Source organism: Pseudopipra pipra, chromosome 3 (assembly GCF_036250125.1).
Source record: "Pseudopipra pipra isolate bDixPip1 chromosome 3, bDixPip1.hap1, whole genome shotgun sequence".
NCBI lineage: Eukaryota > Metazoa > Chordata > Aves > Passeriformes > Pipridae > Pseudopipra > Pseudopipra pipra.
The window spans coordinates 62133210-62157260 of record NC_087551.1 but is presented as its reverse complement, the minus strand read 5'-3'; the positions used below and the strand labels follow the sequence as shown (position 1 = coordinate 62157260).

At 37.8% G+C, this 24051-nt stretch overlaps 1 protein-coding gene across 1 annotated transcript in view; it reads right to left on the bottom strand.

Moving 5' to 3' along the window:
- THEMIS (thymocyte selection associated) overlaps window positions 1–24051 on the bottom strand; it is a 73160-nt gene that overhangs the window by 9325 nt on the left and 39784 nt on the right. The window contains exon 5 of the mRNA XM_064649578.1: window positions 978–1128. Coding sequence (XP_064505648.1) covers window positions 978–1128 — 151 coding nt within the window. The remainder of the gene's footprint in view (window positions 1–977; window positions 1129–24051) is intronic.

The following is a 24051-nucleotide window of genomic DNA, read 5'->3' as shown; positions in this document are numbered from 1 at the left end:
GGCTTTCAAAAATCAGTCCTCAAACAATCAACTTCCACAGCAATAAGGATTAATGAATATTCAGCATGACACTGTAATTCTTCTCTATAAAAATTATATTGCTTTTAGAAGTTTCAATACACATAGTTTCAAATAGACAATCCTTTTTAAGAGTCTGACACACTGAATGACAAGAAAATAAAGAGAAACCTTATGGGAGGTTCTTGTATCGATATCAATTATCAGTTAACAAATGCTGTGAGGATAAGTATTTGTGCTTTAGTCTTCCAAATGTTCCAGTGTTGTAATTAATGTGATATGATTGTATTTCAGATATAACCTGTGACTGACAGAGTAATGAAATAATTTTTTTCTATTAACTGCAAAGTTATTATATCTATATAATAAATATAATTTGGATTTGTCCTCTTGTCATCTAGCTTCTCAACTTCAGTATGGTTCCTTTCTGCAAAAGGAAAAACTTGAAAGATAAGTAGAAAAACTATCTATCAAAAATTATGGGAAATGCAAACAAATGGTGACTTTAAAACCAATTATCAGTCAAGCAATTTGCTCAATATTATTTTTTGTTCAAAATACAAAAATGTGAGTTGAAGACATCCCCATATCTTTATGCAAAATGCTTGTTCATCTTAAAACCTTTTGGGATAGGTATTCTTTTCTAACAGATTATGTGTAAGCATCACCCTAAAGCTAAAGGAAAGCACATCTTTTCCAAACGTCTGTTCCTCAAACCCACTGAATATTCATGCTGGAGTGTCAAACAGAGTTTAATACCATGCTGCTGTTGAGAGCTTGGATGAATTTGCCTTATGGCATTTATGGAGGAAGAACAGAAATGTTCACTTTTCATCCCTTTTGACTAAGCCACAGATTCCAAGTGAAATAACACAAGATACTCCTGTATGTCAGTCTTTCATCAGGGCTGGGGTTAAGCTTTGTTATATTAAAAGTTCAAACCATAAAGCTTAACTGACCTTTAATCATAGTAGGTTCCACTAGTGGAGCTTTCTCAGTCTTGTCCTTATTCTCACAATGCACCAAATCATTTTGACAACTAACTTGCAATTCCGAAACATCAGCAGCTTGACTTGAGCACAATTTCTTCATGGTATCTACACAAAATTTCTGAAACAGAAGAGTACATTAACTTTACATGTAAATTGTTATTCCTAACCGATGCGTTCAGAGATGTGACATGTAAGCGCAACATTGTTTGAGTTGCTTCTGTGAGTTTTAACCACAGATCTGTTTGTCAAAGTCATGGATCACATTTACCACAATGCTTGTCTTTGAGGCATGTACATCACAAAATAACATGACCAGAAGGCACTCTAGGTGAAGAAATTACCTCTAAAACTTATATTCAGTCTTTCTTTTTTTTGTTGTGTGTTTTTTTGTTGTTTTTGGCTATATGGAGTCACACAAACAACAGGAGATTTATCTATCCTTTTGGCTGACACAGATTACTTTCTGATTAACTATTTTTATTGTATTGGTTGTTCATTTAATGTGTTCTGTTAGATATTACATCACAAATTCATATAAAGTCTGACATTTCGATTCCATTTACCCAGTAGCATTCATAGCATAGTAAGTATAGATGGATGATGGGAACAGACAATTATGGAGTAATTAATTATAGTTTTACTACATTGCAGAAAATAAGTTATATGGCTGCAATATTTGCATCCCTTGAAATTCAGGCTTGATACATACATTTCCATAATTCCGTTGTTTGTTTTATTTTTAATTCAGAGATATTTATGTCATAAATACTTTCAGTCAAATACCTATTTTTGGCTGTGTAAATAACAGTCAATTAAAAGTGTCAAAAGGTGTATCTTTGGTGAAGCGGCAGTATAGGTACAAACCAATTGCAATCATTATACCAGAGAGTATATATTTTAAGAAATAATCAGTATATACTTTCCATTCAAAATCAAATGTAGATTTTTCCTCAGCAATGACAAAGCCCATCCTATTCAGAGAGATAAGGTCATGTTGGTAAAATTGACAGTAGCCACACAGTAATAGTATCTGATCTTTTCAGAATCAAACCACAATTTGTGAAGGCACAACACAAGCCCACATTTTATGACAATCTGCCCTTTCTGAAAAAAAGATATTATCTAGCAACAAGAAAGTCACAGGTAATTGAAATAGAAAATTTGATAGAGTATATTAAGAAGACCAGATGAGGATGAAATGTGTAACACATAGGGATGATTTTCCTCAGTGGGTGGGTCACGATATTGCCTAAGTGGAAGACCCTCATTTTTCAGTTAGAGGAATCTATGGTACTTTTCTCTATTTTCTAAAAACAATACTGCAAGCTGAATCTGCAGGGGGCAGTTGAGTTACAGTATTCAATGCATGTTTGTGCACTACAGGCTCTACAACGCTTGACAGTGCTCTCCTTGACTGCAAAACTGCCACTGAGGCCAAGCAAAGCTTTAAGCAGTGATGTAATAATTAAAAAAAAACTCAAGGACTTGTACAAAAATAAATTCAGCTAAGCAATATTTTGCAAAGAGGACAGAAACATCAGAATAAGTTCTTCACAACAGAGAATTAACCCAATGGAAATGACACTGTTCAAACTGGGATCATGCTCGGCTGGTGTGCTGTGGAATAGCTTCACTGAGGCTACAGGATCTTTAACTTTCTTTCACCAGCATGGCATGGCCTTTCTTTCATCTCCAGTTCTTTTCTTGATCATCTGCACCTAAACATGCCTGTATGCACCACCCGTTTGTTGTCGGACTGTCCCAATAAAACAAATCCCAGAATCATAGAATATGCTGTGTTGGAAGGGAACTACAAGAATCGTTGAGTCCAACTCATAGGACCATCCCCAGGAATCATACCATGTGCCTGAGAGCATTGTCCAAACACTTCTCAAACTCTGTCAGGTTTGGTGCTGTTACGACTTCCCTGAGGAGACTGTTCCAGTGCCCAAACACTCTCTGGGTGAAGAACCTTTTTCTAATATCCAACCTAAACCTTCCCTAACACACACACTTTACAGATAGTTATTGAGAAATGTCCACCTTCTGCTTGGGGAAAATAAATGCTTAAATAACCATGTTTCAGAGCTGTCACTAAACTAGTCCCATCCTTTGTATCAGTCATACTTGTTTATCACAAATGAAAGGTCTTGGGCAGAGTAGGGTAACTTTATTATTTACAGGCCGATTATTTCTATGTTCAAGTTATTTGGCATACTTAACACACAGAAAACTTTCACTTAGTAATCAGCTTTCAGGTGAAAATGGATCCTTAATTTAAATAGTACATATCAAAAAAAGAAAAAACAAGATTTTTTTAAAAATTATAAATTCTTTTATTTTCTAGTCAGCACCTTATTTAACATATTAATACTAGCAATCAATATGATGAATAAGTATGTTGAGTTTATTTATTTTTGTTTTGCCTTAACTAACTAAAAACAAGCCTTGGAATCAAAATAGAAAGATCCTCTCATCTGGAAAAATGTAGCTGAAATTTGTGCTAATCTTATAATTCCTCAGTAAAACCACATGCTGTGAAACAATAGTTACCTGGGGCACCTTGCAAAACAATTAAAATATGCAGAATTCAAATATTTAAAAACTAATATAGTTACAGAGAGTGAACTGTCACATCACTTTATGCTGAAATGATAGCCTTTTCAACATCCTTAATAGCACTGTAGATAACAATTATATTAGAGACCCATAGAGATAAGATTTTTTTTTAAACTATGTAAGAGTGAAGTCTTACAGTTGTCTTTCAAATACTTGGTGTACTTAACAGCACAGGGTTTTCATCCATGCAGTTATTATTCCACTAATTTAAAGAAGTCAGGATATCAGCCATGGTTTTCAGTAGTTACTGCCAGAAGAAACACTAATTCAATTAAAAACTCATGATCAGAACTACAGTCACTTATTATAAGAGACTACTCATGAGGAAACACCAAATCTCAGCATCTGGAAAATACAACCAACAGCAACACGTGCATGAACTAAAAATTTTACCCCAGTGGTGAAGCACTGCCCGTTACATCTCTAGGCTCGCTCATTGTCCAGGAACAACTCAGGAGACAAAGCACAAAGCCGTAAAGGTAAGGTAGTATAAATGTACACAGTTCCTCTCAGGAAATAGGAGGTGTTATGTCAAACAGGATACAAAAAGTGTGAGTGCTAAGGTGAGACCTAGAGAGGCAGAGATGCATCATTTTAGTAAGAACAGAAGTGTCAACATTCTGCAGAAGCTGTAAGTGAGTGCAGTTTATCGAAGGTGGTCGAATTGAAAACACTGCAGTAGCAAACTGACTTTCGGACTAAATGGTTTGAATTAATTTCCCTTGATTACCTGAAGAGTTTAATGCACTACATGTATGTGTGTATGTGTGTGTGTGTGTGTGAGCTCTCTTCTGCAGGCAAAGCTTCCCTCTGCCTCTCTGCAGAAGCAGTGAAATCTGACAGTAGTTCTTAATTTTATAAATGGCACTGCACAAATAGTAATGCTTTCCCTATCTACAGCCCCAGTTGCACAAAACCTGTTCCCAAAATGCCAATTTCCCCTGCAATATAAGTGTAGGCAATCATCTTCTTCTCATAGCTCCAAGGTGTGTTCTCCCCTCACTTAAAAAATTGGGATATCAACAATTGTTTCCATATGAATATTTCTTTCATTACTGTGTCTAATTGTTTTCTTTAACTCATTTACATTTCTGTTATCAATATGATGTGGCAAGGAGTTCCAGAATTTACTTCTGCATTGAAATTTACTTTGCGTTGTGGGGTTTTTTTGCTGCCCTACCTCATAATTTCATGCTGCTGCTGTAATCCGTCTCTATTAATTTTCTCCCTGCATTCAGGTTTTTACTCTTTTTTCTTGAACTGCCTCTTCCTCAGGTTGAAGAATTTCTGATCTATTTAAGCTTTCTTCTTACAGGAACCAAATTGTAACCCAGGATGGTTACATGACTGGAAATTCCTGTTCCTTTGCAAGATACAACCCAAAAATACTGAAGGCAATCCATATTCCACACATACATCAGACAGCAGTATTTGGTCCCAACTACTCAGTAGGCCCATAAAATAGCACAGAAGTTCTTACAAAAAACTATCCATAAACAACACCACCACCACCCAATAACAAAAACACAAAACAAACAAACAACAAAAAAACAACTATCAACTCTGGAGCTGCCCAGCAAAATTATTGTAACCTCTGAGATAGAACAGAAGAAAGAGAAGCTCTTACAGCAAGTAAGAAAACAGGCTGTTAAATCCATTTACAAAAAAAAAAAGAAAATAATACACGTGTTCATAATACACATTATTGTTTGGTTGCTTTTTTTTAAGGAAACAAAGCCTCAACAGCATCTAGAACATTCAGAGTAAAGAAGGAGAAACATTTGTTTAAAGTACAGAATAATGTGGGAGTAAATACGAAACCAACAGCTGTCATAGTCTCTGAAAATGCTGTGAGAGATGTAGTGGCATAAACCAGTGTGACAAAACTATGCTTTTCCAGACAGAAAGTCAAACTGTTACATGATTACAAATGACTCTAGTGAAGAGGAGTACTCATTTGTTGGAGCAATCAGTGCTGGACATGGCACTACACCATTGGAGTACATTTATTACAAGTCACCCACGCTAGTAAATACAGATCATAAACCTTTTACTGCAGTCTTTAAAGACAGCTTGGAGTGGCACTGTCTACTGCTTGCACAAACCCAAGCCAAAGCACTAGATACATATTTTTTGCTTTGGCATATACCGCATGGATATATTTATCTGCAAAATGCTTAATTGCTGGATGCACCTTTCTGCCAGAAAAAAAAGCTGTATACATAGAATGAAAGTGTGAGGAATAATTTCACAGTCAAAACACAAACAAAAAAGACAATTTATCCCAAAAAGCTGTATATGATGATTCTGCAAGAGTCACACAGCACTTTATTCATGGGGAAGCCCAAACCAGACTGAACGAAGATTTAGTTTTCAATATTTTAGAGAACATTTTAAGGAAATTGTGAAAGAGTCATGTCAGTCTAAGGTTATTCATAGTTGCTGATTTATAGAGAAGACTTCATGAATTTCTGAGCAACCTACAGAATTACAACCTACTTATATAATTTTGCTTCAACTGCATGAGTTTCTGCAGGGACAGTTTGGAACTACAGTGAACTAGAGAAGAATCACAGATTTCGATTCCCATATCGTATCAACCAGTGTAAACGCTATCACAATCAGAACCTCAGACCATCCTGAAACACAGATCTGAATAGTTTTTCAGTTTGCAAAAGCATAAACTGGAGTAAATACATTCTGGAGTAACTACATTCTAGAGTAACTTCATTGATCAGATTTACACCAATGTTCGTCATTAGGTGATTCTGCCCCTCTGCTCTGAGGACCCCAACATAACAAAGACATGGATCTGTTGGAGTGGGTCCAGAGGATGGCTGCAAACATGATCTGGAGCACCTCTCCTATGAAAACAGGCTGAGGGAGCTGGAGAACAGCTCCAGGCTGTTCAGCCTGGAGAAGGCTCTGGGGAGACCTTATAGTAGCCTTCCACTACCTAAACGGGGCCTACAGTAAAGATGAGGAGGGAATCTATCAGGAACTGTAGTGATAGGACAAGGGGGGCATAGTTTTAAACTGAAAGTAGGAAGCAGATTAGATATTAGGAAGAAATTCTTTACTGTGAGGGTGGTGAGGCACTGGCACAGAGAAGTGATGGGTTCAAGGCCAAGTGGGATGAGTCTTTGAGCAAGCTGGTCTAGTGGAAGGTGTCCCTGACCATGGTAGCGGAGTTGGAACCAGATGATCTCTAAGTCCCTTCTAACCCAAACCATTCTATGATTCTGTGAAAATATATTTCATCCACTGCATGACTAGAAGTAGGAATCGGTGCTCCCACCTAACAGATGGGAAAGACAAATTTGAATAATGGGAACACACACATGCAAATTGCTGACACCTCTCAAAATCTGTATTATTACGGCAGACAGGATTGATTTATTCCACTTGAAAAGAAACAATTACCTTTAGATTATTACTCATTTGTATCCCAAGGTAGCCTTCTTGCATGATCTATTGGCAAGCCAACTTATCTTGCACATCAAGGTAATTTTTGCAAGGGCACAGTGTACCCATAGCAAAGGTTACTGACAAGGGTCTATGATTTTGTAGCAAAGAATTTTAATGGTCTTCTCCATTGCACTGATTCCAGTACATGATATCAAGTCTTCATTTTCCACAGTCCACTGGAGTGTAGAAAAGGAGAAGAGCTAGTTAGAAGATACTTCAGAAAGGCCATGGGCAATAAAAAGGATCCTCATTTAGCCTTATTAACATACAGGACGAGAGCACTTCGGAGAATTATTATTTGCCTGCAGGACTCATAAGGCACTATAAACTGCAGATGAGCTATTTTTGACAAAGAAAGGGTCAAGGTTATATCATCTCAAAGACAGGAACAAAATTATATTAGTTTATGAGTTCTTCTCTGCCTAAAAGAGACACAGAACATGTGATAACATTAGGTTTCTTTGATCCAGGTTCAAGCACTTGATAGGTTTCTTCCTCACAAGGTACTTCCGGTACATACCAACAAGAACACCATTAATTTGAATTTCGTTGTCAGCAGTATGGGTTTTATCATAGAATCATAGAATAGTTTGGGTTGGAAAGGACCTTAAAGATCATCTTGTTGCATCTCCACTGCCACGGACAGGGACACCTTCCACTAGACCAGGTTGCTCCTGGTTCTTTTCCCAAAGATTAAAAAGGGTGAGATTATAAATAAAGTCATGCTTGATCACAGGCAGATGCTGCTCTAGGCTCATTCTAAGGGTTCAAACACCGTATTTAAAAAGTGGTGTTTTCCTAACAGTAGGGACAGTATTAGTTAATCCTTGTTCAGGGCTTGAATAAGAATATTTGTATTTAAAAACCAAAACAAACCAGAGCAGAGAGCCATGTTCTAGCCGGATGCATTTCTACAAAAATAATGTACCAAACCGAAAGGTCTTGGAAAAAATCAGCGGCACCGAGCCCTGCCCGACACGCAGTTTATCTGTGAGCTGGGATTCCCCCGACATACCGACTAAAAGGAATAAACGGGGCAGCGGGCAGCGAGCACCGCTAGGGGGCTCCGTCCGCCGCCGCATCCCGCCGCTCCCGCCGGATCGCGGTAAAACAAGGGAAACCCGGCATCCGAACTCTCCTCCGACAAAGAGTCTCCTTCTGGTTCACCCCCTTTCCACCTGTTTAAAACGACAAGCACAGCAAATTCCGTGGTTCTGTCTGGGACTAGGCAGAAAGAAAATATGCTTGATCAGATTTCATGATTTTTTTGGGGGATGAAATATGGTGAAATGTTAAAATCTCGTAATTTAGCAGGATGAGGTTTAATAATTGCAGGGGGAGTAGCAAATAGATGGAAAAAAAGGGATCCAGCCGATAGAATGGCCTTTAAAGAAGAGCTGTTGTGCATGAATGGTCCATGCTTTTATAGGAAATGTTGGGAGGGCTTTAACGAGCTAATGAAATAGTGCCACTCTTCACTGACAGTTCCCACAGTTCAGGTAAATTTTCTACAGCTGACTGAGGCAAAATAAATTGCATTAAGTCATCAATAAAAATCACACAAGAGTGTACTGATATTTCGTTCTACTAAAATCCTTTGCTTGCTCCAGAAATTCCGAGCCCCAAGCTTTTTGTTCTTAATCCAATGACTTTCATGTACTCATTCACTGCTCACAGTACTTGTTTAATCATTTGTTGAATGAGATCTTTTTCTTTCCCAAAATCTATTCCAGAATAAGACAATTTATGTCTCAAGAGACTTTAAAATGAAGTTTTGCTACCAAAGGGTCTTTTATGTCTCTGGGTAACTGAAGCTGTCAGCCTCTTTTCCCAGACAATTTTTTCCTGCTCTGTGTGTGTACAAGCAAAAGAGAACAGAAAATGATGTTGTGCACCCATGAGTGGCCTGGGATGAAACAATGCTCTATTAGCCAGTGCTAAGGCTTACACCTTCAGCTCTTGGTGTTACAAATCAAAAAGGGTATTTGAAAATCTTTAAGCAATAGTTCAAATGCAAAGTGCATATCTGCATTTTGCCTTCCCAGCTCCATCTCTTCCCTCTTCTTTGCCTGATGAATGCATAAAGATGGGAGTGCTTGATCCTCAGTGCCTTGGAGTAGAGAGCAGTTTTTTCATCTTTACTACAATGCGGGTGATAATAATATTGCATTTATTTTTGCAGCTATGTCTTTATCTTAAGGCTTGGATTTTTTTCTGAGTACTTAGTCTTAAACAGCACTTTCTCTTTTCAGCACAGTATGCAGTGAAAGGTAAATATTGTTTTCTGCATTTTACATGCTGGCAAATTGAAATGTGCTCTTTTCTACATAGATTCAAAAAGTGGGTAGGAGCCAGGGAGGTGCCACAAGCTGTCACCTTTCCATACACACTGACTCTTCACCACTCTGCCTTCACTGCCAGCAGGCACAGCAACTGCAGCCACACTCGTGAGCTCTCAGCTAAAGAAATTATGCCTGGACTGTTTCAGATTGGGCAATGAAACACCATTAGTAGCAACCTGTGAAAATCCTGGTTTCCATGGCACTCATGGCAACTGTGAAAGGAAGAAAAAAGAGGACTCCATAGTTTCTTGGAGAGTCTGCTGTCTTAACCCCAAGGAGGCTTTGCTCTTCTCTTGGGCTACTCACCCACTCAGCACTGAAGTTCTTGGGAGAAAAAAAGTGTACACCTGAAGAAGTAAATTATTGAGAGCTGCTTCTGTATTACAAATGCACCTCACCTTGGCAAATGGAAGTGCTTGTTTGTTCAACGACTATGAAATGTTGCATTTTGTACAATCACCACTTAAGCAGGAGATGCGAATTCTTCTCATTTATCTTTAATAGGACATTAACTTGATATATAATTACAAGGGAGAGCTAATTACCTGCAGGTTTGCCAAACTGCAGATGGAATCTACTCAACAGAATGAAATCTGAATGCTGAAGCTGATGTGAACATAAGTGCAGTTTAGTGTGCTGAAAAATTGAATTGAAACTAAATGAAAAGAAGAATGAAATTTCCTGTAACTCCTGACACGGAACCTCAAATGAGGCAGCCCTCACTGCACCGTTGTCTCAGCTGTCTCTCTCTGAGTCCTCAGATCTTCTCTGTCCCTAAAAAATGAAATAAAAACCATACTGGTTCAGGTCAAAATGCATCTCACACAGTGTTTTTTCTTCACCATTGCCTTATGCAGACAGCAAGGAAGAGTGAGAACTGAGCAAGGTGACCTGCTATATTGAAATAGACTCTCAGCCTTTTATTATTTTCAGCTCAGGGAATTTCCTGAGTTTGATGTGGTTTGTCTATTAGTAACTCTTAAAGAGTCTCTCTTCCAAGTATCTGCTCAGTCTCCCCTTGAACTCCCGATCTTCTTCCAGCCTTGTTTGGGCTCCCCTTAATCTGAATGTATCCTGCCCCATTTTCTCTAATTGTGGTCCTGCAGAGACTGGGGAAGGGAAGGAGTAGGGGGGCAAGATTTTTAAAATAAATTGTTTTCAATTCTTACTGCTGTGCTGCCTTTCCTAGCATAAGTCTGCAAGTCCAGCTGCAGAGCTCACACTGTGCTTCCTCTTACTGCATGACAGAAAATGCTGTGCGTGGCAGACAGCAGCCTCAGGAAAGCAGCAGGACACTGTGTTGGTAGGAATTAAATACTTCAGACTGGACTCGGACCTCAGAAACTGGGTGTAAATCTGGAGTAACTCCCTGTAGTTTGAAAGCATTATTCTGGATTTACTCAGTCGTGGCTGAGTCCAGCATCAGGCTTCTTGTTTTTCAAAATCATCCAGTTTCCAGGGCACAGCAGGAAATGTAACAGCAGGAGTGAAAAGAAAATGGGTTATTTTATTAGTAAAATGCATTTCTATTCTAACAGGTATTTCTGCAATGTTTCGATTCCTTCAAGAAAATTTTGCCTTCTCACACACATATGCACATAAAAATGTATACAAAAATATGAGTATATAAATATTTCAGTTTGCCCACTAGAAGCCAGCCTGTTTTGTCAGAAAGAAACTATTATGCCCCATTTTCAATTCCTTTTTTGTTCTTTTTTCTCCAACATAATTTCAAAGCTCTGAAAATTAATTCCCTAGCAGCTGTGTTAAGCTGCATATTGGTAGTTAGCAAACCTGGCTAAGTCACAGGGGATTTTGATTTGTTGGCAACATTGAACCATGTCCTGTAGAGGATCTGGATTTTTCCTCATCAGAAAGGATGTTCACATCCTGGAACTTCTGGCAAATTGGGAAGTGCTCACCCCCTGAAAAAATTCACTTCTAATTACAAGTACTTATCAAAACTATTAAAAGGAGACTTTTTGGTCTGTTTCTGTCTGTTGGCATTTTAGATTTTGATTTCCTCAGTTCACTACAGGGAACAAAAAGTAAGAGGTGGAAAGGCTTTCAAGGGCATTTGCTCCCCAGTATCAAAATGAAACTCTGTAATGCGATGTGCCCACTTCTGCTTCCTGCCCCCCACCCTGAACCACCCTCCCTCCTGGGCACTGGAGCTACTGGAGGTCTGAGAGATCTCCCTGGGTTATCTCTATGGCAAACAGCAGGCCCTGATAACCAGCTCACTTCAGAGCCAGGCTGTAGCCTGATCTGCCTCAATAGCAAGCTGTGAGAATGAGAATTAAATATCCTCCTCTGCTCATAACTGTTTTCCATCGCTTTTGTTAAATCCACTCCCTTTCTAAGTTCTCTCCAGAGAGCTGGGTTTGTAGGACAGGCCTGGCACTCCAACAATGTTCAGAGCTATGCCTCAGTGGCATTTATAAGGAAAGCCTTTTAAGCCCATTCAAAAAGAGATAAGTGAGAAGAGAGGGTCTGCACAAATCTCAACCCATTATTTCTTGGCTTTCAGAATAACAACTGAAAAGTCATCCTAATAAGCATGGAAAACAGTGATGATGGTACTTCCCTCATACACTAAAAAATGTCGAATAGCAGAAGAAGGTTCATATTCAGCCATTTTACTTTATGTTACGGAAGTCAAGGCCTGTCCCATATGTGTTCATATTAATCCATTATGAGTTTGTCCAAAGACAGAGATGGATGTGTCATACCACAGGTTTCTTCCAGCAAACACCACTGTGCCTTGCCTCCTGTATTTTCTTCACAGGAGTTATGTGGCAATTAGATGTTTTCTTCTCTTGCTTGATTGTGATGGTATCTTGACACTCATTCCTGTTGCTCCCAAAGGAACTAATCTGGAGACAGTAGTTACTCATTCTCAATATATTCCATTTATTTGGGATGCTATTAAAAAGATGAGTGAACACCTGTGGTTTATTTTTGTAAGACATAGAAAGGTCTGTGATAAAGTCTTCTAAGGTATTTAAATATTTAGGTAATTTTTAGATCTTTAAGGAAGATTTTATTCTCAGTCAGATATCATGCTTGACAAATAGGTCTCCTTTCACTGTTTTTCTCTTTTTAATATGGGGCAATTTCTTCATTATAGAATTATACTTTAGGTATAATAGTGGTTGGCTTTCTTGGGTTAAAAATGGGAGAATCTGGATTTCATTAATCTCACTAAAGATATGTTTTCCCATCTCTTCATTGAGTGTTGTAGCTCAAAAGGAGATCATGAAATTTCATCCATGTTAAATATGCATTTTTTCATAAAACCAAAGATACCCTGACAAAATCTTTGTTGCCACTTCCACCATTCTGTAGATGACACTGATGATGGTGCAATCTTGAAAGTGGATGTTGCTTATCCCCTGCTCATATTCATTCATGTTCTGCATGTGTACGTCTTCATGAAATAGTGTCTGAACTTTGCAGGTAGTTTCAACATACTAAACCAGGCCTTTTAAGCCACTTGTTTAATATTTTTCTGAAAGACTCTATGTGCAGAATACAGTCTAAGTGGTAAATATCTGCATTTCCTAACCAAAATAATGAAGTAAATAATTCCCATACTACATTTACAAAACCCAAGAAGACATCCACATTGGTGGGGTTTTAAGCACCGCTGCAGCTGACTAATGCATTAAAGAGTTGTTGGCATGCTCTGCTGTATCCTAAGTCTAGGCACACACACAGCTGTTACATTCTGACCTGTCAGTGTATCCACATACATTTTCAGAGTGCTTTGCCACAGTGACCACATATATACACCAGATAGAACATTCTTTGAGCAAATAAATACTTGCTTGGTGGGCAATACTTCAAAGTACTGACAAGGGCAAAGAGCTGTGTAACTCTCATGACTTTCAACAATAGGACTGCTTTGGTTTCCTTAGTCCACTGAATTACCTTGGGAATTTAGAAAAGGTTTTATCTCTGCAGCCTACAATTTCATCTCATTCAGTCTTTGAGCCAAGTTTAAGTATTTATTTACTTCTCGATTCAGTAGCTAGCCTTTAAAATATAATGCTGTCTTCTCCTGAGGTTTCATGCTCAACATTCAGATGGTCAGGTGGGTCCAGGAGGTGGAAATACAAGATCACAGAAGGTTTTAAAAGAGATTATTATCACATCAATCTTATGCCAGCCTTTAGCAGTAATATTGGCATTCCTATTTAGTGCACAAGAAAGACAACTTTCTTATACTTACTGACAGTAAGTAGTCCAAACATGCACACTAGGCCTCCCCTCAGTGATATGTGTTACGTGTCAGATTATCAGTGTAGTTTTTATGCCTTACATTGCAGCAAAGTTTGCAAGCAACATTGCAGGCTGGTCTCCCAGATCTATGAACTTGGCTCTCATGCTTTGGCTCCAGAAGCAAAAAGGTGAGCATGTCTAATCAAACTGGCAGCATTGCCAGCAGCAGGACTTTTTTTCCTTTGAAATTCCAGCTGAAATGATTGCTGATCTCCAACCTTCTCTCATTTCCTTCATCTAGTTTGCAAAATGGTGGCAGGCATAAGAGGAAGAGGCTCTTGGCTGCAGTGCCAGGAGTTAGCCATTGCTGCCTCAGGAAACTGTCTGGCACAGCAGGCCTGTGAAGAAAGACTCACCACAGCCAGATGTGAGAAGAAAGACATTTATCTCCCCAGAGCTGTTCTTTTCTTTGATTTCACCAAAAACATAGATTGTGGAAGTACAGTGCTGTATAGGGGCATGGCACTGAGCAGATGCAAAAATATTCCAGCTGTGGGAAAACAAGGTTATCTCCCACCTGTGCCTTCTGCAAGCCACCATGAGCATATCAAGATTGCTGTAGATCATGCAAATAAAGAGGTACGTGGCAGAAATGAAGTTGTCCGAGCTGAAAAATGGAAAAATGGAAAGCCTGAAATGAGCCTGGCCAAGTCACAGGTGGTGTCAGAGGTTGCTGGTACTTGTTTCAAGCTGATTGAAAAATGGCTTGTTGAGAGTTTAATAAAAGCAACACAAATTGTCAAAATAATTTGGCTGGTTTCAGCTATTGTTGTGTTCTTGACCCAGTGAGAAACAGATTAATGCAAGAAAAATATCTAATCAGCTGGAGTAAATTAGTCTGTTACAATGAGTGTGCATCCTTGTGTGAGTATAGCTATGCACATGTTTAATTGCAAGAGCAGAGCCTTAGAGGCCAACACATTCACACATACTGAAGTTTACCATGGTGAACAATCCCACTTGGCAAGTGGAAAATCTCAGTGTGGTATTGAACAAGCCTAACAGTTGGCAAAGTCAGGACCTTGGAAACAATGTTTTCTACAGTTACGTGTATTTTTTGGCATGAAGGAAGCTGAATAATCTATCAGATATACAAATCTAGTATGTCTTAAACAAAAAAGTATTCAGGGAAGAAACTGTATGGGGACAGTCTTTAACATATTGTGGGTGCTACCAAAATTCAAACAAAAAAATGAGAAAATAACTTGGCATCACTTACTTATTTGCTTCTTTGTGGATATATGAAAAGACTGACAACAAAAAAGGAAGAATGTACAGTGTGTTGTCATTAATTCTGTGGTTTAATAGTTTTCTATTTATTTAGGTGTAGAAAACTTCAAAACTTACAAATCCATCCATGCTTTCTGGGTGCCTGGTGACATTTGAAAGCTTACAAAAATCATGCGGATCTCAGGTTAGCCTCACCCCCCAACACTAATTTTGATTTCTTAGATAACTAGTAAGATCAACAGCAGGTGACACTGCATGTGAAAATGGCTCTAGGGAGAAAATTCTCTAATCTACCTGGAGTTGGACTGAAATCTCTCATTAATTTCACATGGATCATCAAAGAGCATCTGTGAGGTAGCAACAGTTTGTGGACGGCACAACCCTGTTTGCCAACAAAAGCCTTCCCTTCGGCATTACTTATTATTCTAAGACATAAAGTCTCAAATTTTGCAATCTTGACTGAAACTGTGGGAAAAAAATTGCTGTGAATTAAAAAGCTGTGTCATAGGCAACCTGAGGGCACCCCCAATACCTCCTTTTGAAACAGACTTTACAGGGTTAGCAATTTCTGACTCCTCCTAGCCCATTTGGACACCTCTATAACTGACATGTTAGCAACAGGGAAACGTACCTCCTGTGACAGTAACTGTCTCCTTTTTGAGGCCCCATTTTGCATTGCCATAGCAAAAAGAGGCTTTAATGCAAGTGAGAGGTAGATCCAGGGAGGAGTAAGAAGCCACGCTTAAAGTGTAGAGCTCTTTGAGGTCAGTGAGTTTTAACTGTGTACTGGTTTTAGCAAACCTTTGCAGGAGGTGGTCTGTGAGGGTTTGTGTCCCAAAAGTTTCATCTTAACTTCGGGGGGTTAGGTGAAAGACAACATTTTTGAAGATTTGTATTATGTTTGAGATTTAACAAACAAACAAACAAAAAACCCCAAAACAACAAAAAAGGCAGAAATAAAGGGTCTTGTGTTTTAAACCAGCTTATTTCGATATTTGTAATAGTCTAACACTTTTGCAGATTGTTTGTTGCATAAACATTTTCTAATGTCTTAAATCTTGATATAAGTAAGACTGCAGTTATGAAGTTTCATATGTTTTTCCCCTGAAAAAATGGTTTGCATTCATATAGTGAAAGGAGAAAAGCAGGGGCTATCAAATACTCTTCTGATAAAAGCAGTATTACTAATAGAAATTTTTAGGTTTAAATAGTCCTCATCAAATTTCTCTTACTAACTTAAAAAATATTCTTTATAGCAATTTCATAATGTAGCTATCTAAAACTTCTATATTAAGCAGTGGATTCAAACAAGTATTCATTTTTTTGTGATTTTACAGGTACAACTGCTCCTGGCAGACTGGCAAGATAGCACACAGGAATTATCTCACTTAACTGTAGATCAATGCCATGACTGCAATGATAAAATTGTAGGCAAATTGTACTGTAACTACAAGGTTATTATCAATCACTTTTAGCTCTGCAGTGGCACAGGACAGAGGACAGATACTGTAATAGGCTCTCTGCTGAGTACATTTCATTAACATGCTATGTTTTCTTCCAGTCTTGCACATCTCTTGCTCCCAATGGCTACTTTTGTCTTGCTTATGACAAAAGTTGGAAATCAGCCTAGGTTCAAGTAAATACATCAGGATGAGTGTTACTTTTCCTCTTATAGACTAAAAGATTCATTTAGTGATTTATTATTTGCTAGAAATGTATCACATGGGCATTTCATAAAATCAAGCAGCATCCTTCTGCTTTTGCTTAGTAATTATTAGGTCACAGCCCTAAGTGGAAGACAAAGAAAAACCAAAGGTTTGATTTCGAGTGTAGGCAGGTGTTCCTTTACTGAACATGGTAGCATTACAGAGGCACAAAATCAGGAGGCCAATCAAATATCAATATTGATCTTAAACAGTTTATCAGATTTTGTTAATGAATGCACAGAGGCAGAAATGGAGCCACATGCTTTTTCACTGCTGCTCAGTATCAATGGCTGCAAAGTGATTTAAAGATTGAAAGCAGTAATATAGGAGAGTGGACTTCACTCTCTGTTAAAATAGCCTCTTTTGCCCATCTCAAATGCTTCCTTTCAAAATTACCTCTTCAAAAACATTTATTTCATACCTGACCAAAATCCTTTATTTCTGGCAGTCCTCTGACTTCAGGTCTCTCATGGCCATGGTAGAATTTAATGTTTTGGGTCAGTGAAACAGTAACACATATTGGCACAAAAGAGTTTCTTGAGGATTTTGCTTCAGAGGAGAGCTAAATACAATAGTCACTTGCTCCAGTATTTTTTCTTAGCTGCCTATATTTCGTTGTTACACTATAAAGATAAGAACATGAGGGACTTCCAGGAGAGTAAGGTGGTAAACTTATTCTGGTTGTCACTACAAAAGGGGACATCATTCAAGAAAGAGATATCTGGTGATGATTTCCAACTAGGTCAGAATTATTATGCAAAACTAATACCTAATATTACTTCACAAGGCTATTCTAACACAGAACTCATGCTAGACTTTGGTGTAGATGTATAGGGACACATTACAGACTTGTGACAAGTGCATCCTTCCAAGTATAGCATTAATTCAACTTGAATAACAATGCTGACTTAAAAAATACTATGGTTGTTTTGAATTAATTTCGTAGGCTGACTGTTTGACAAACTTTGTATCTGGGATCTCAGTTTATTTTTCTCCTCAAAAACTGCAGAGAAAAAATTCTGCCCAGAGATTTAGTTAAGACAAAACAGGTCTGCTAGCCAAGAAACCCAGCCACTAACCTGCTGAGTGACTGCAGGCAAGTCATCTGCTGTCTGTTCCCTCTGACAAGAGTTCTCCAGCTATTTAGAGCAGAAGGATATCTGCTGGGATTGCCACTCACTGCATGTTTCTGCAGGGCTCAGAGACCCCAAGCCCCTCGCTCTGCATGGGCCTGTAGGTGATACAATGGCTGTAAATATATCTGCACAACGAATCTTCACCATTACACCATTTCCTAGTGGAATTCTATTCATCCAAATATCCCACTCTTATATTCCAGTGATTGGCCAAGACAAGTTCCCAGGTGTAAGAAGCCCTCCAGCTGCCTAGAAACTGAAGCTACAGACAGCTGCAATAGTATTAGATACCTCCCCAGGATCCTTATAGCAAGCAGTAGCTTTTTGTTCTCATCTCTCTTCATATTACCCTTATACAGTTCTCTTGTACAGCTAATAGTAACACGAAAAATGTGGAAAAAATCAAGTTTGCCTTACTCTTGACAAAATAGAAACATGCACACATAACAAATATTGATATATTTATGACATATATTTTGAATATGGAAACCTTTTGAATGATGGAAACCTTCTAAATGAAGGTCTAAGGTCAGAAAACTTCCCTGAAGTTATGGTTAAGGGTACAAACATGAGTTGATTTAAACATAGTCTGCCAATAAAGAAAATAGTCTCTAATTAACTTTTTTATCATAAAAAATGGTCTCTTACATAAATGTGTTAGTTGTCTGAAAACCACTGAGAAAACATGAACCTGATCCCTCAAAACAAAGAGCTTTTGTGAACATTCACCATGTATTCTGGTCACTATGACAATAATTACCAATCAGCTCACAGTGTTACCTGAGACACCAAGGGGACCTGACTTACACGAAAATAGAAAGCAGAATGCAGGACAGGACACTGTATTCCACTGGGCTGTAAGGCAGGTAAGCACTGATGAAATGACAGGCACAGGAAAATATACTAGAAAGCAACAGGCTCAGTTCATAGCTTCCCTCAATGCCCATAATGTCTTTTCAGACCACATAAGGTTTTCATTTCAGTTATATCAACTATAACTCCAGCCTTAACCTTGATACAGGCTTTTTCTGCAGGTTTTTTTTTTTTCCCTGTAGATGGCAAGCTCTTTCAGCAAGGATCGTCTCTTCTTCCCTGTTTGTAAACAAGGCAGCCCTCTCTCATGTTTAGCAGCATTTATATATGTTCGTAGCTGTCCTGCTGACTTCAAATTAATTTTGTCACAAGGGAACGCTAATGTGTAAGAATGACAGCATCAGAGCTGGACCAGAGCTACATGGAAGCATGCCTCAGGTACCACTAAGGCAAATACTCCAGCAATGAATGCAGACAAAACTGACTGCTGAAAACAGAACACAGCCTTTATGGAATTACTAACATGAGGCTTGAAAACTAGAAGCACATTAGCTATCTTAATTGTGTGGTTCCTCTGAAATGAAGTGCCCCATTAATGGCTACATGTCCACTGTACAGATGAGACTGTTGTCAAATCCATCACTATTCAGTCAAAAACCCCAGGGCGAAATTTTGTGCTGTGCAACAAAAAAATTACAGCTGAGGAAGAGGGAGCTTTGATGGCTTAAAATAGTCTTCTTATCATTCAGCTTTTAGCTGTCCCAGGAGCTATAGCTGATATTGGCCAGTTTTGTGTCCTACTACCTCATTTTTACCAAGGCCCTTCAGAACAGAGGAAACAATGCAACGAAGTACATGAGCTACTGTCCAAGGATGTATTTATTTCAGTTTGATGTAGTGAAGAAGGCATGCTCAGCAGAGGAGAGATGGGAGATAGAAGCGAGAACAAAATTACGGAAGTGAAGAGCAGCTGTTCAAATTAACTCATTGCATCTGTCTAAAGTCATACAAAAAAGATATAATTTCACCCAAGAGCAAGCCTTCCAAACGGCAATTTATTTTCTAGAAATAATTTAATGACACACAACTACTTGAGTGCCTGGTACTTTACATACAAATAAAAATGGCAAGTCCTTGCACTTCAGTTTTGTCATCTAAATTAGACTTTTGAGACCAAGTCCTCTGTGGATATAAATTAGCATAGCTCCACTAATGCTAGAGGAATCATTTATGCACCAGAAGGGGAAATAGTATAGGCAAAAGATATTTTTTGACTATAAAACACCAGCTCAGTCCTGGTTGTTTTAATTTAAATTATTAATACTCCAGGCATTTCCAGTGAATTGATTTTACAACATTTGTAGATCTAGAGAATGCATATATAGATTCATGAATTGATAGGATAAGCCTTTCAGTTCTCAAAAAGAAAAAATACAGGGAAGAAACCTATAGAAGAAGGGAATTCTATAACCAAGCTTCTAGGCTTCTTATGCAAAACTCCTGCAAATTTTGGCTTAAAAGGTCACAAACGCCAACAGGGAAAAGGGTCATAAAAATTAGATATGATCACATTTATAGAAAAAAATTCCTTTACTAGTAATTATTGTCAGAGCAAATTTATTATCTGAGCTTTTAGGTCTCTTGGTGAAGAACTTAAACTTTTTTATACTGCTCTACAAGCAGTAGAGCATGCTCCTCGTGCCAATGGTACATGCTGTTAGTATCCACACATGGGAAGTAATCTCCTGCTTGAATGCATACCAGTCACAGAAGAGTGGTAAAAATCTAACTTTTCTATAATAGGAATTAAAGCCTTTTCCAAAAGAAATTGAAGTAGTGCAAATTACACCCAGAAGGAATCATGCCTCTGAACTCTCAGAGAAGCGAATGCAAGACACTATACATCAAGATCACTGGACTCAATCGCATGGCTGCATTCAGCATTCCCTTGGAGCCAAAGCATTTGTACATTATTGCAACTGGTTATGACCCCTTCAAACAGAGGTACTACAACTGGGCTATTCATCTTCCTGTGATACATTGATGGTGCTTCAAATGTGATACAATATTGCTTTTTTTTTCTTTCCTTTTTCTTCTCAGGAGGCATTAGGTAATGCTCACGTGCATCAAGAGGGTTCTCTTGTGAAATTTTCCTTGGGAATGTTGGAAAGCTAACAACTGTGCTCCTATTTTCTCACCTTTAATTCCATTTATTGCAAAGGACTGCTGATGCATTCTCTCTTCTCAAAGAATATATCCAAATGGGCCCACAAAAGGCAAATAAAACAAGAAGTATGTGATGTTAAAAATATACATTTAATTACTTAAAAAGAAAAAGGTTTATGACAGTAGGAGGCATTAGCAAGGGCTTTGTCCTCTGAACTTCTACTGAATATGCTTTACTAGGAACATTTTACTCATCAGTTATATTCTGCAAGTTGAATGACAGTGATGTTTTTCCAGAATGATCAATTTATTAAATGGGGATTTTATATCACCCCATTTACTGTAAAATGTAGAACATGGCCTAAATGGCTAAAAAAAGAAATTACAGATAATTAAGATGAATATGGCATTTATTATTAGACTAGGCCATAGTAAATAAAATTCTAACGTGAAAAGCTGTACTTTTCATGCATTTGGTTTCTTTCTTTGAAACAGTAGAGATGGCATCTTTCCCTAACTGAACAAGCTTTGAAACGTAATGAACATAGGTGCACAAAAATGCTCATAGTGGTTGTATATCAGAAGACAGTTTTCTCAGATTTGGAAAAAATACCTTGTCCAAGGTTATCTGTCTGTAAGCTATGGCTATATGAGATAAATTAATAGAAAAACCATTTACTGTGTTTTAGGCAAGGGCTCTCAATAATGGTGTGGTGTTTTGTAAAACATAATTCTCTATAAATTAAATCTATTCATGTACATCTGCTAGATGAAAGAGAAATGTTACTGAACTAAAAATCAGAAAGTGATATGAAAAAGAAATAAATTTATTTTATTGCACCTATTAATGAAAATATGGACCCTGTGTGCTCAGTAGCTGGGGACACATTTATTAAACACCTATGCAAAAAAGAATTTCAGTAAAAAATTTTTTCTGTGGATGATTTCTTTTATCTGCCATTGAAAATTATCTAGAACAGACTTAAATACACTGAGATGCTTGTGTAATAAACATGAATTAAATGGATTCATAAAATTCAAAAAGAAAAGGAGAGCTAAAAAGTAGTGTATTTCTGTCATGTTACATTAGCAACATGCAGTGAGGAGGGAGAGGGAGAAGGAGATGGAGATGAAGAGGGAGAGGACCCATTCAATTAAATAACCCTATGTGTGGGGGTCACAATTTTAGCAAATTGTTAGTTTATGTACCAGTGAGGAAAGGAAAACCAGGACACATGTATATGCTCTTTTACCTGAAATAGAAACTGAACTGATACATTCACGTGTGCAATGTTTCAGTATGTAGGAATCAAAATTTATGGCAGGACTACAAACCATACTCTTTTCTTTCAATGTAAATTGATTTTTTCACATGTAAAGTCATGTAACTAAAGTTTTCTTTGTCACAACAAAGGCATTAAAAACTTACTGGAATTATTAATTTTTTAATTCTAGCTGATACTTTACATCTTCATCAGCAGTAAAGATTATGTCTTCAAAAATCCCCATTATTCATTTCAAGACTTCAAAGAAAGATTTGACCACTAAGCAAATACAACCAGTTTTAAATAAGGGTTTGAAGAAAAACAGTCACACCTGTCACTTCTGAGGAGTCAGTGTTTCTATGTCTTTGAAACATGTATGGATCTTCTCATCTGTGCCCTTAGCTACAGTTTAAAAAAAATGCTGCAAAAACAAAGTGGTGGATGAAAACAAACATCTCAGAGATCCCAGAACCCAATGTGCCCTTTCAATTACTGGCATTGCAAGAGCTATGGAAACAGGAGGACTAGCTTACATTTGAATTCTTACTTTGTCTCTTTGTCCAGAAAGAATTGCCATGACAATATTTAGTTTTATTAAGAAAAGCAAATCTGAGAAACACAAAATTTTCCCAGTCCTACTAAGTAATTCCATTAAATGAGTCTCTGAGAGTACAGACCATAGTGGAAGCTTAGAGATGTAGCTCACATCTCTAATATGTGGCTACCTAAGCAGAGGAGCCTTTCTCTGTAGCTAGGCTGTACCAGGCCATCAGTCACGGAACCATGCTGGCCCAGCTCTAAAGAAACACGCATGCCATTTTTCTCTACCAAAACAAATATTCCAAATTCACACTTGGAAAATGTTTTGATTCCACTAAAGCAAATGGAGCTCTATTTCTTTAAACCATGCCTGCACACGCCCCATGAGGTCCATCTATCCCAGCACAGCCAGCCTAAGACAGAACACATTAAAATGTAGGCAGAGCTGAGAAGTTAGTCAAACAGTAGAGCAGTAAAAAGTTTGCTTATAGTACGGGTTTCAGTAAGGAAACTATTTAGCAGTGCCTAATGACCAGAGACATTAATAAAACCAAAGCTAGAAAAACCAAATACTCTGTCAGGAATCTTCATACTGGGGAAGAAGTTTCTCTGTGGTTACATCTGAATGACACTATATGTTGAGAGAAACGCAAGCGTGACGTTTTGGTTAGGGATGCATGCAATGTATAAGCATGTAAAACATCTGTAAAGGATTTTTTAAATCAACAAATTAGTGTCTCAGACTGTCATGTTATTACAGTTGTGCTGTACCTGCAGACAGGGTGAGGAAGTTGCATTTACACTTGAAAATTGCAAATACAAATTACATTTGTACATTTGAAAATGTATTTACATTTGAAAAAGTTATGAAAAATACGATGGCAGCACTTGGCAATGTGTCTTTTGAAATAAGCTGGAAGCTCCCATTTATTTGAAATTGTTAGCATAATGTTTTATGCCATTAGGTATCAAATCTCTTTTTGTAATTACAGAAGAGATCACAACCAACAAATAAAGAAATTGTGCTTAGGTGCTAAGGAAAAACAAATTCGTTTAATCTACAGTCCACAGACATTTGAGAGTCATATGTTACTGTTGCCTTTGTTATTTTTGAAAGCTGCTATGATTTATTACTCTAAACACATAGCCATAAATTGAAAGCACGGATTAAAATGTCTCCTACTTGACCTTTTCAGAACTATCTCATGAATATAAATATTTATTTTATGCATTCCATAACTGCTGATCAAGTTACATATTGTGAATAGTATTGCTTGAATTATTACTCCACCATTCAAATTACATAGTTCCATGACAAACTGTATGGGCATTTTATGCTAATAGGCACTTTACAAACCATTGCATAAACTCCACAAATTTACACGACGTGTGGCTGTAGAGGCATATGACAGCTTCTGGTCTATGACTGGATGATCTTTGCACTGTAACAATACAAGAAATCCCCTCTGATA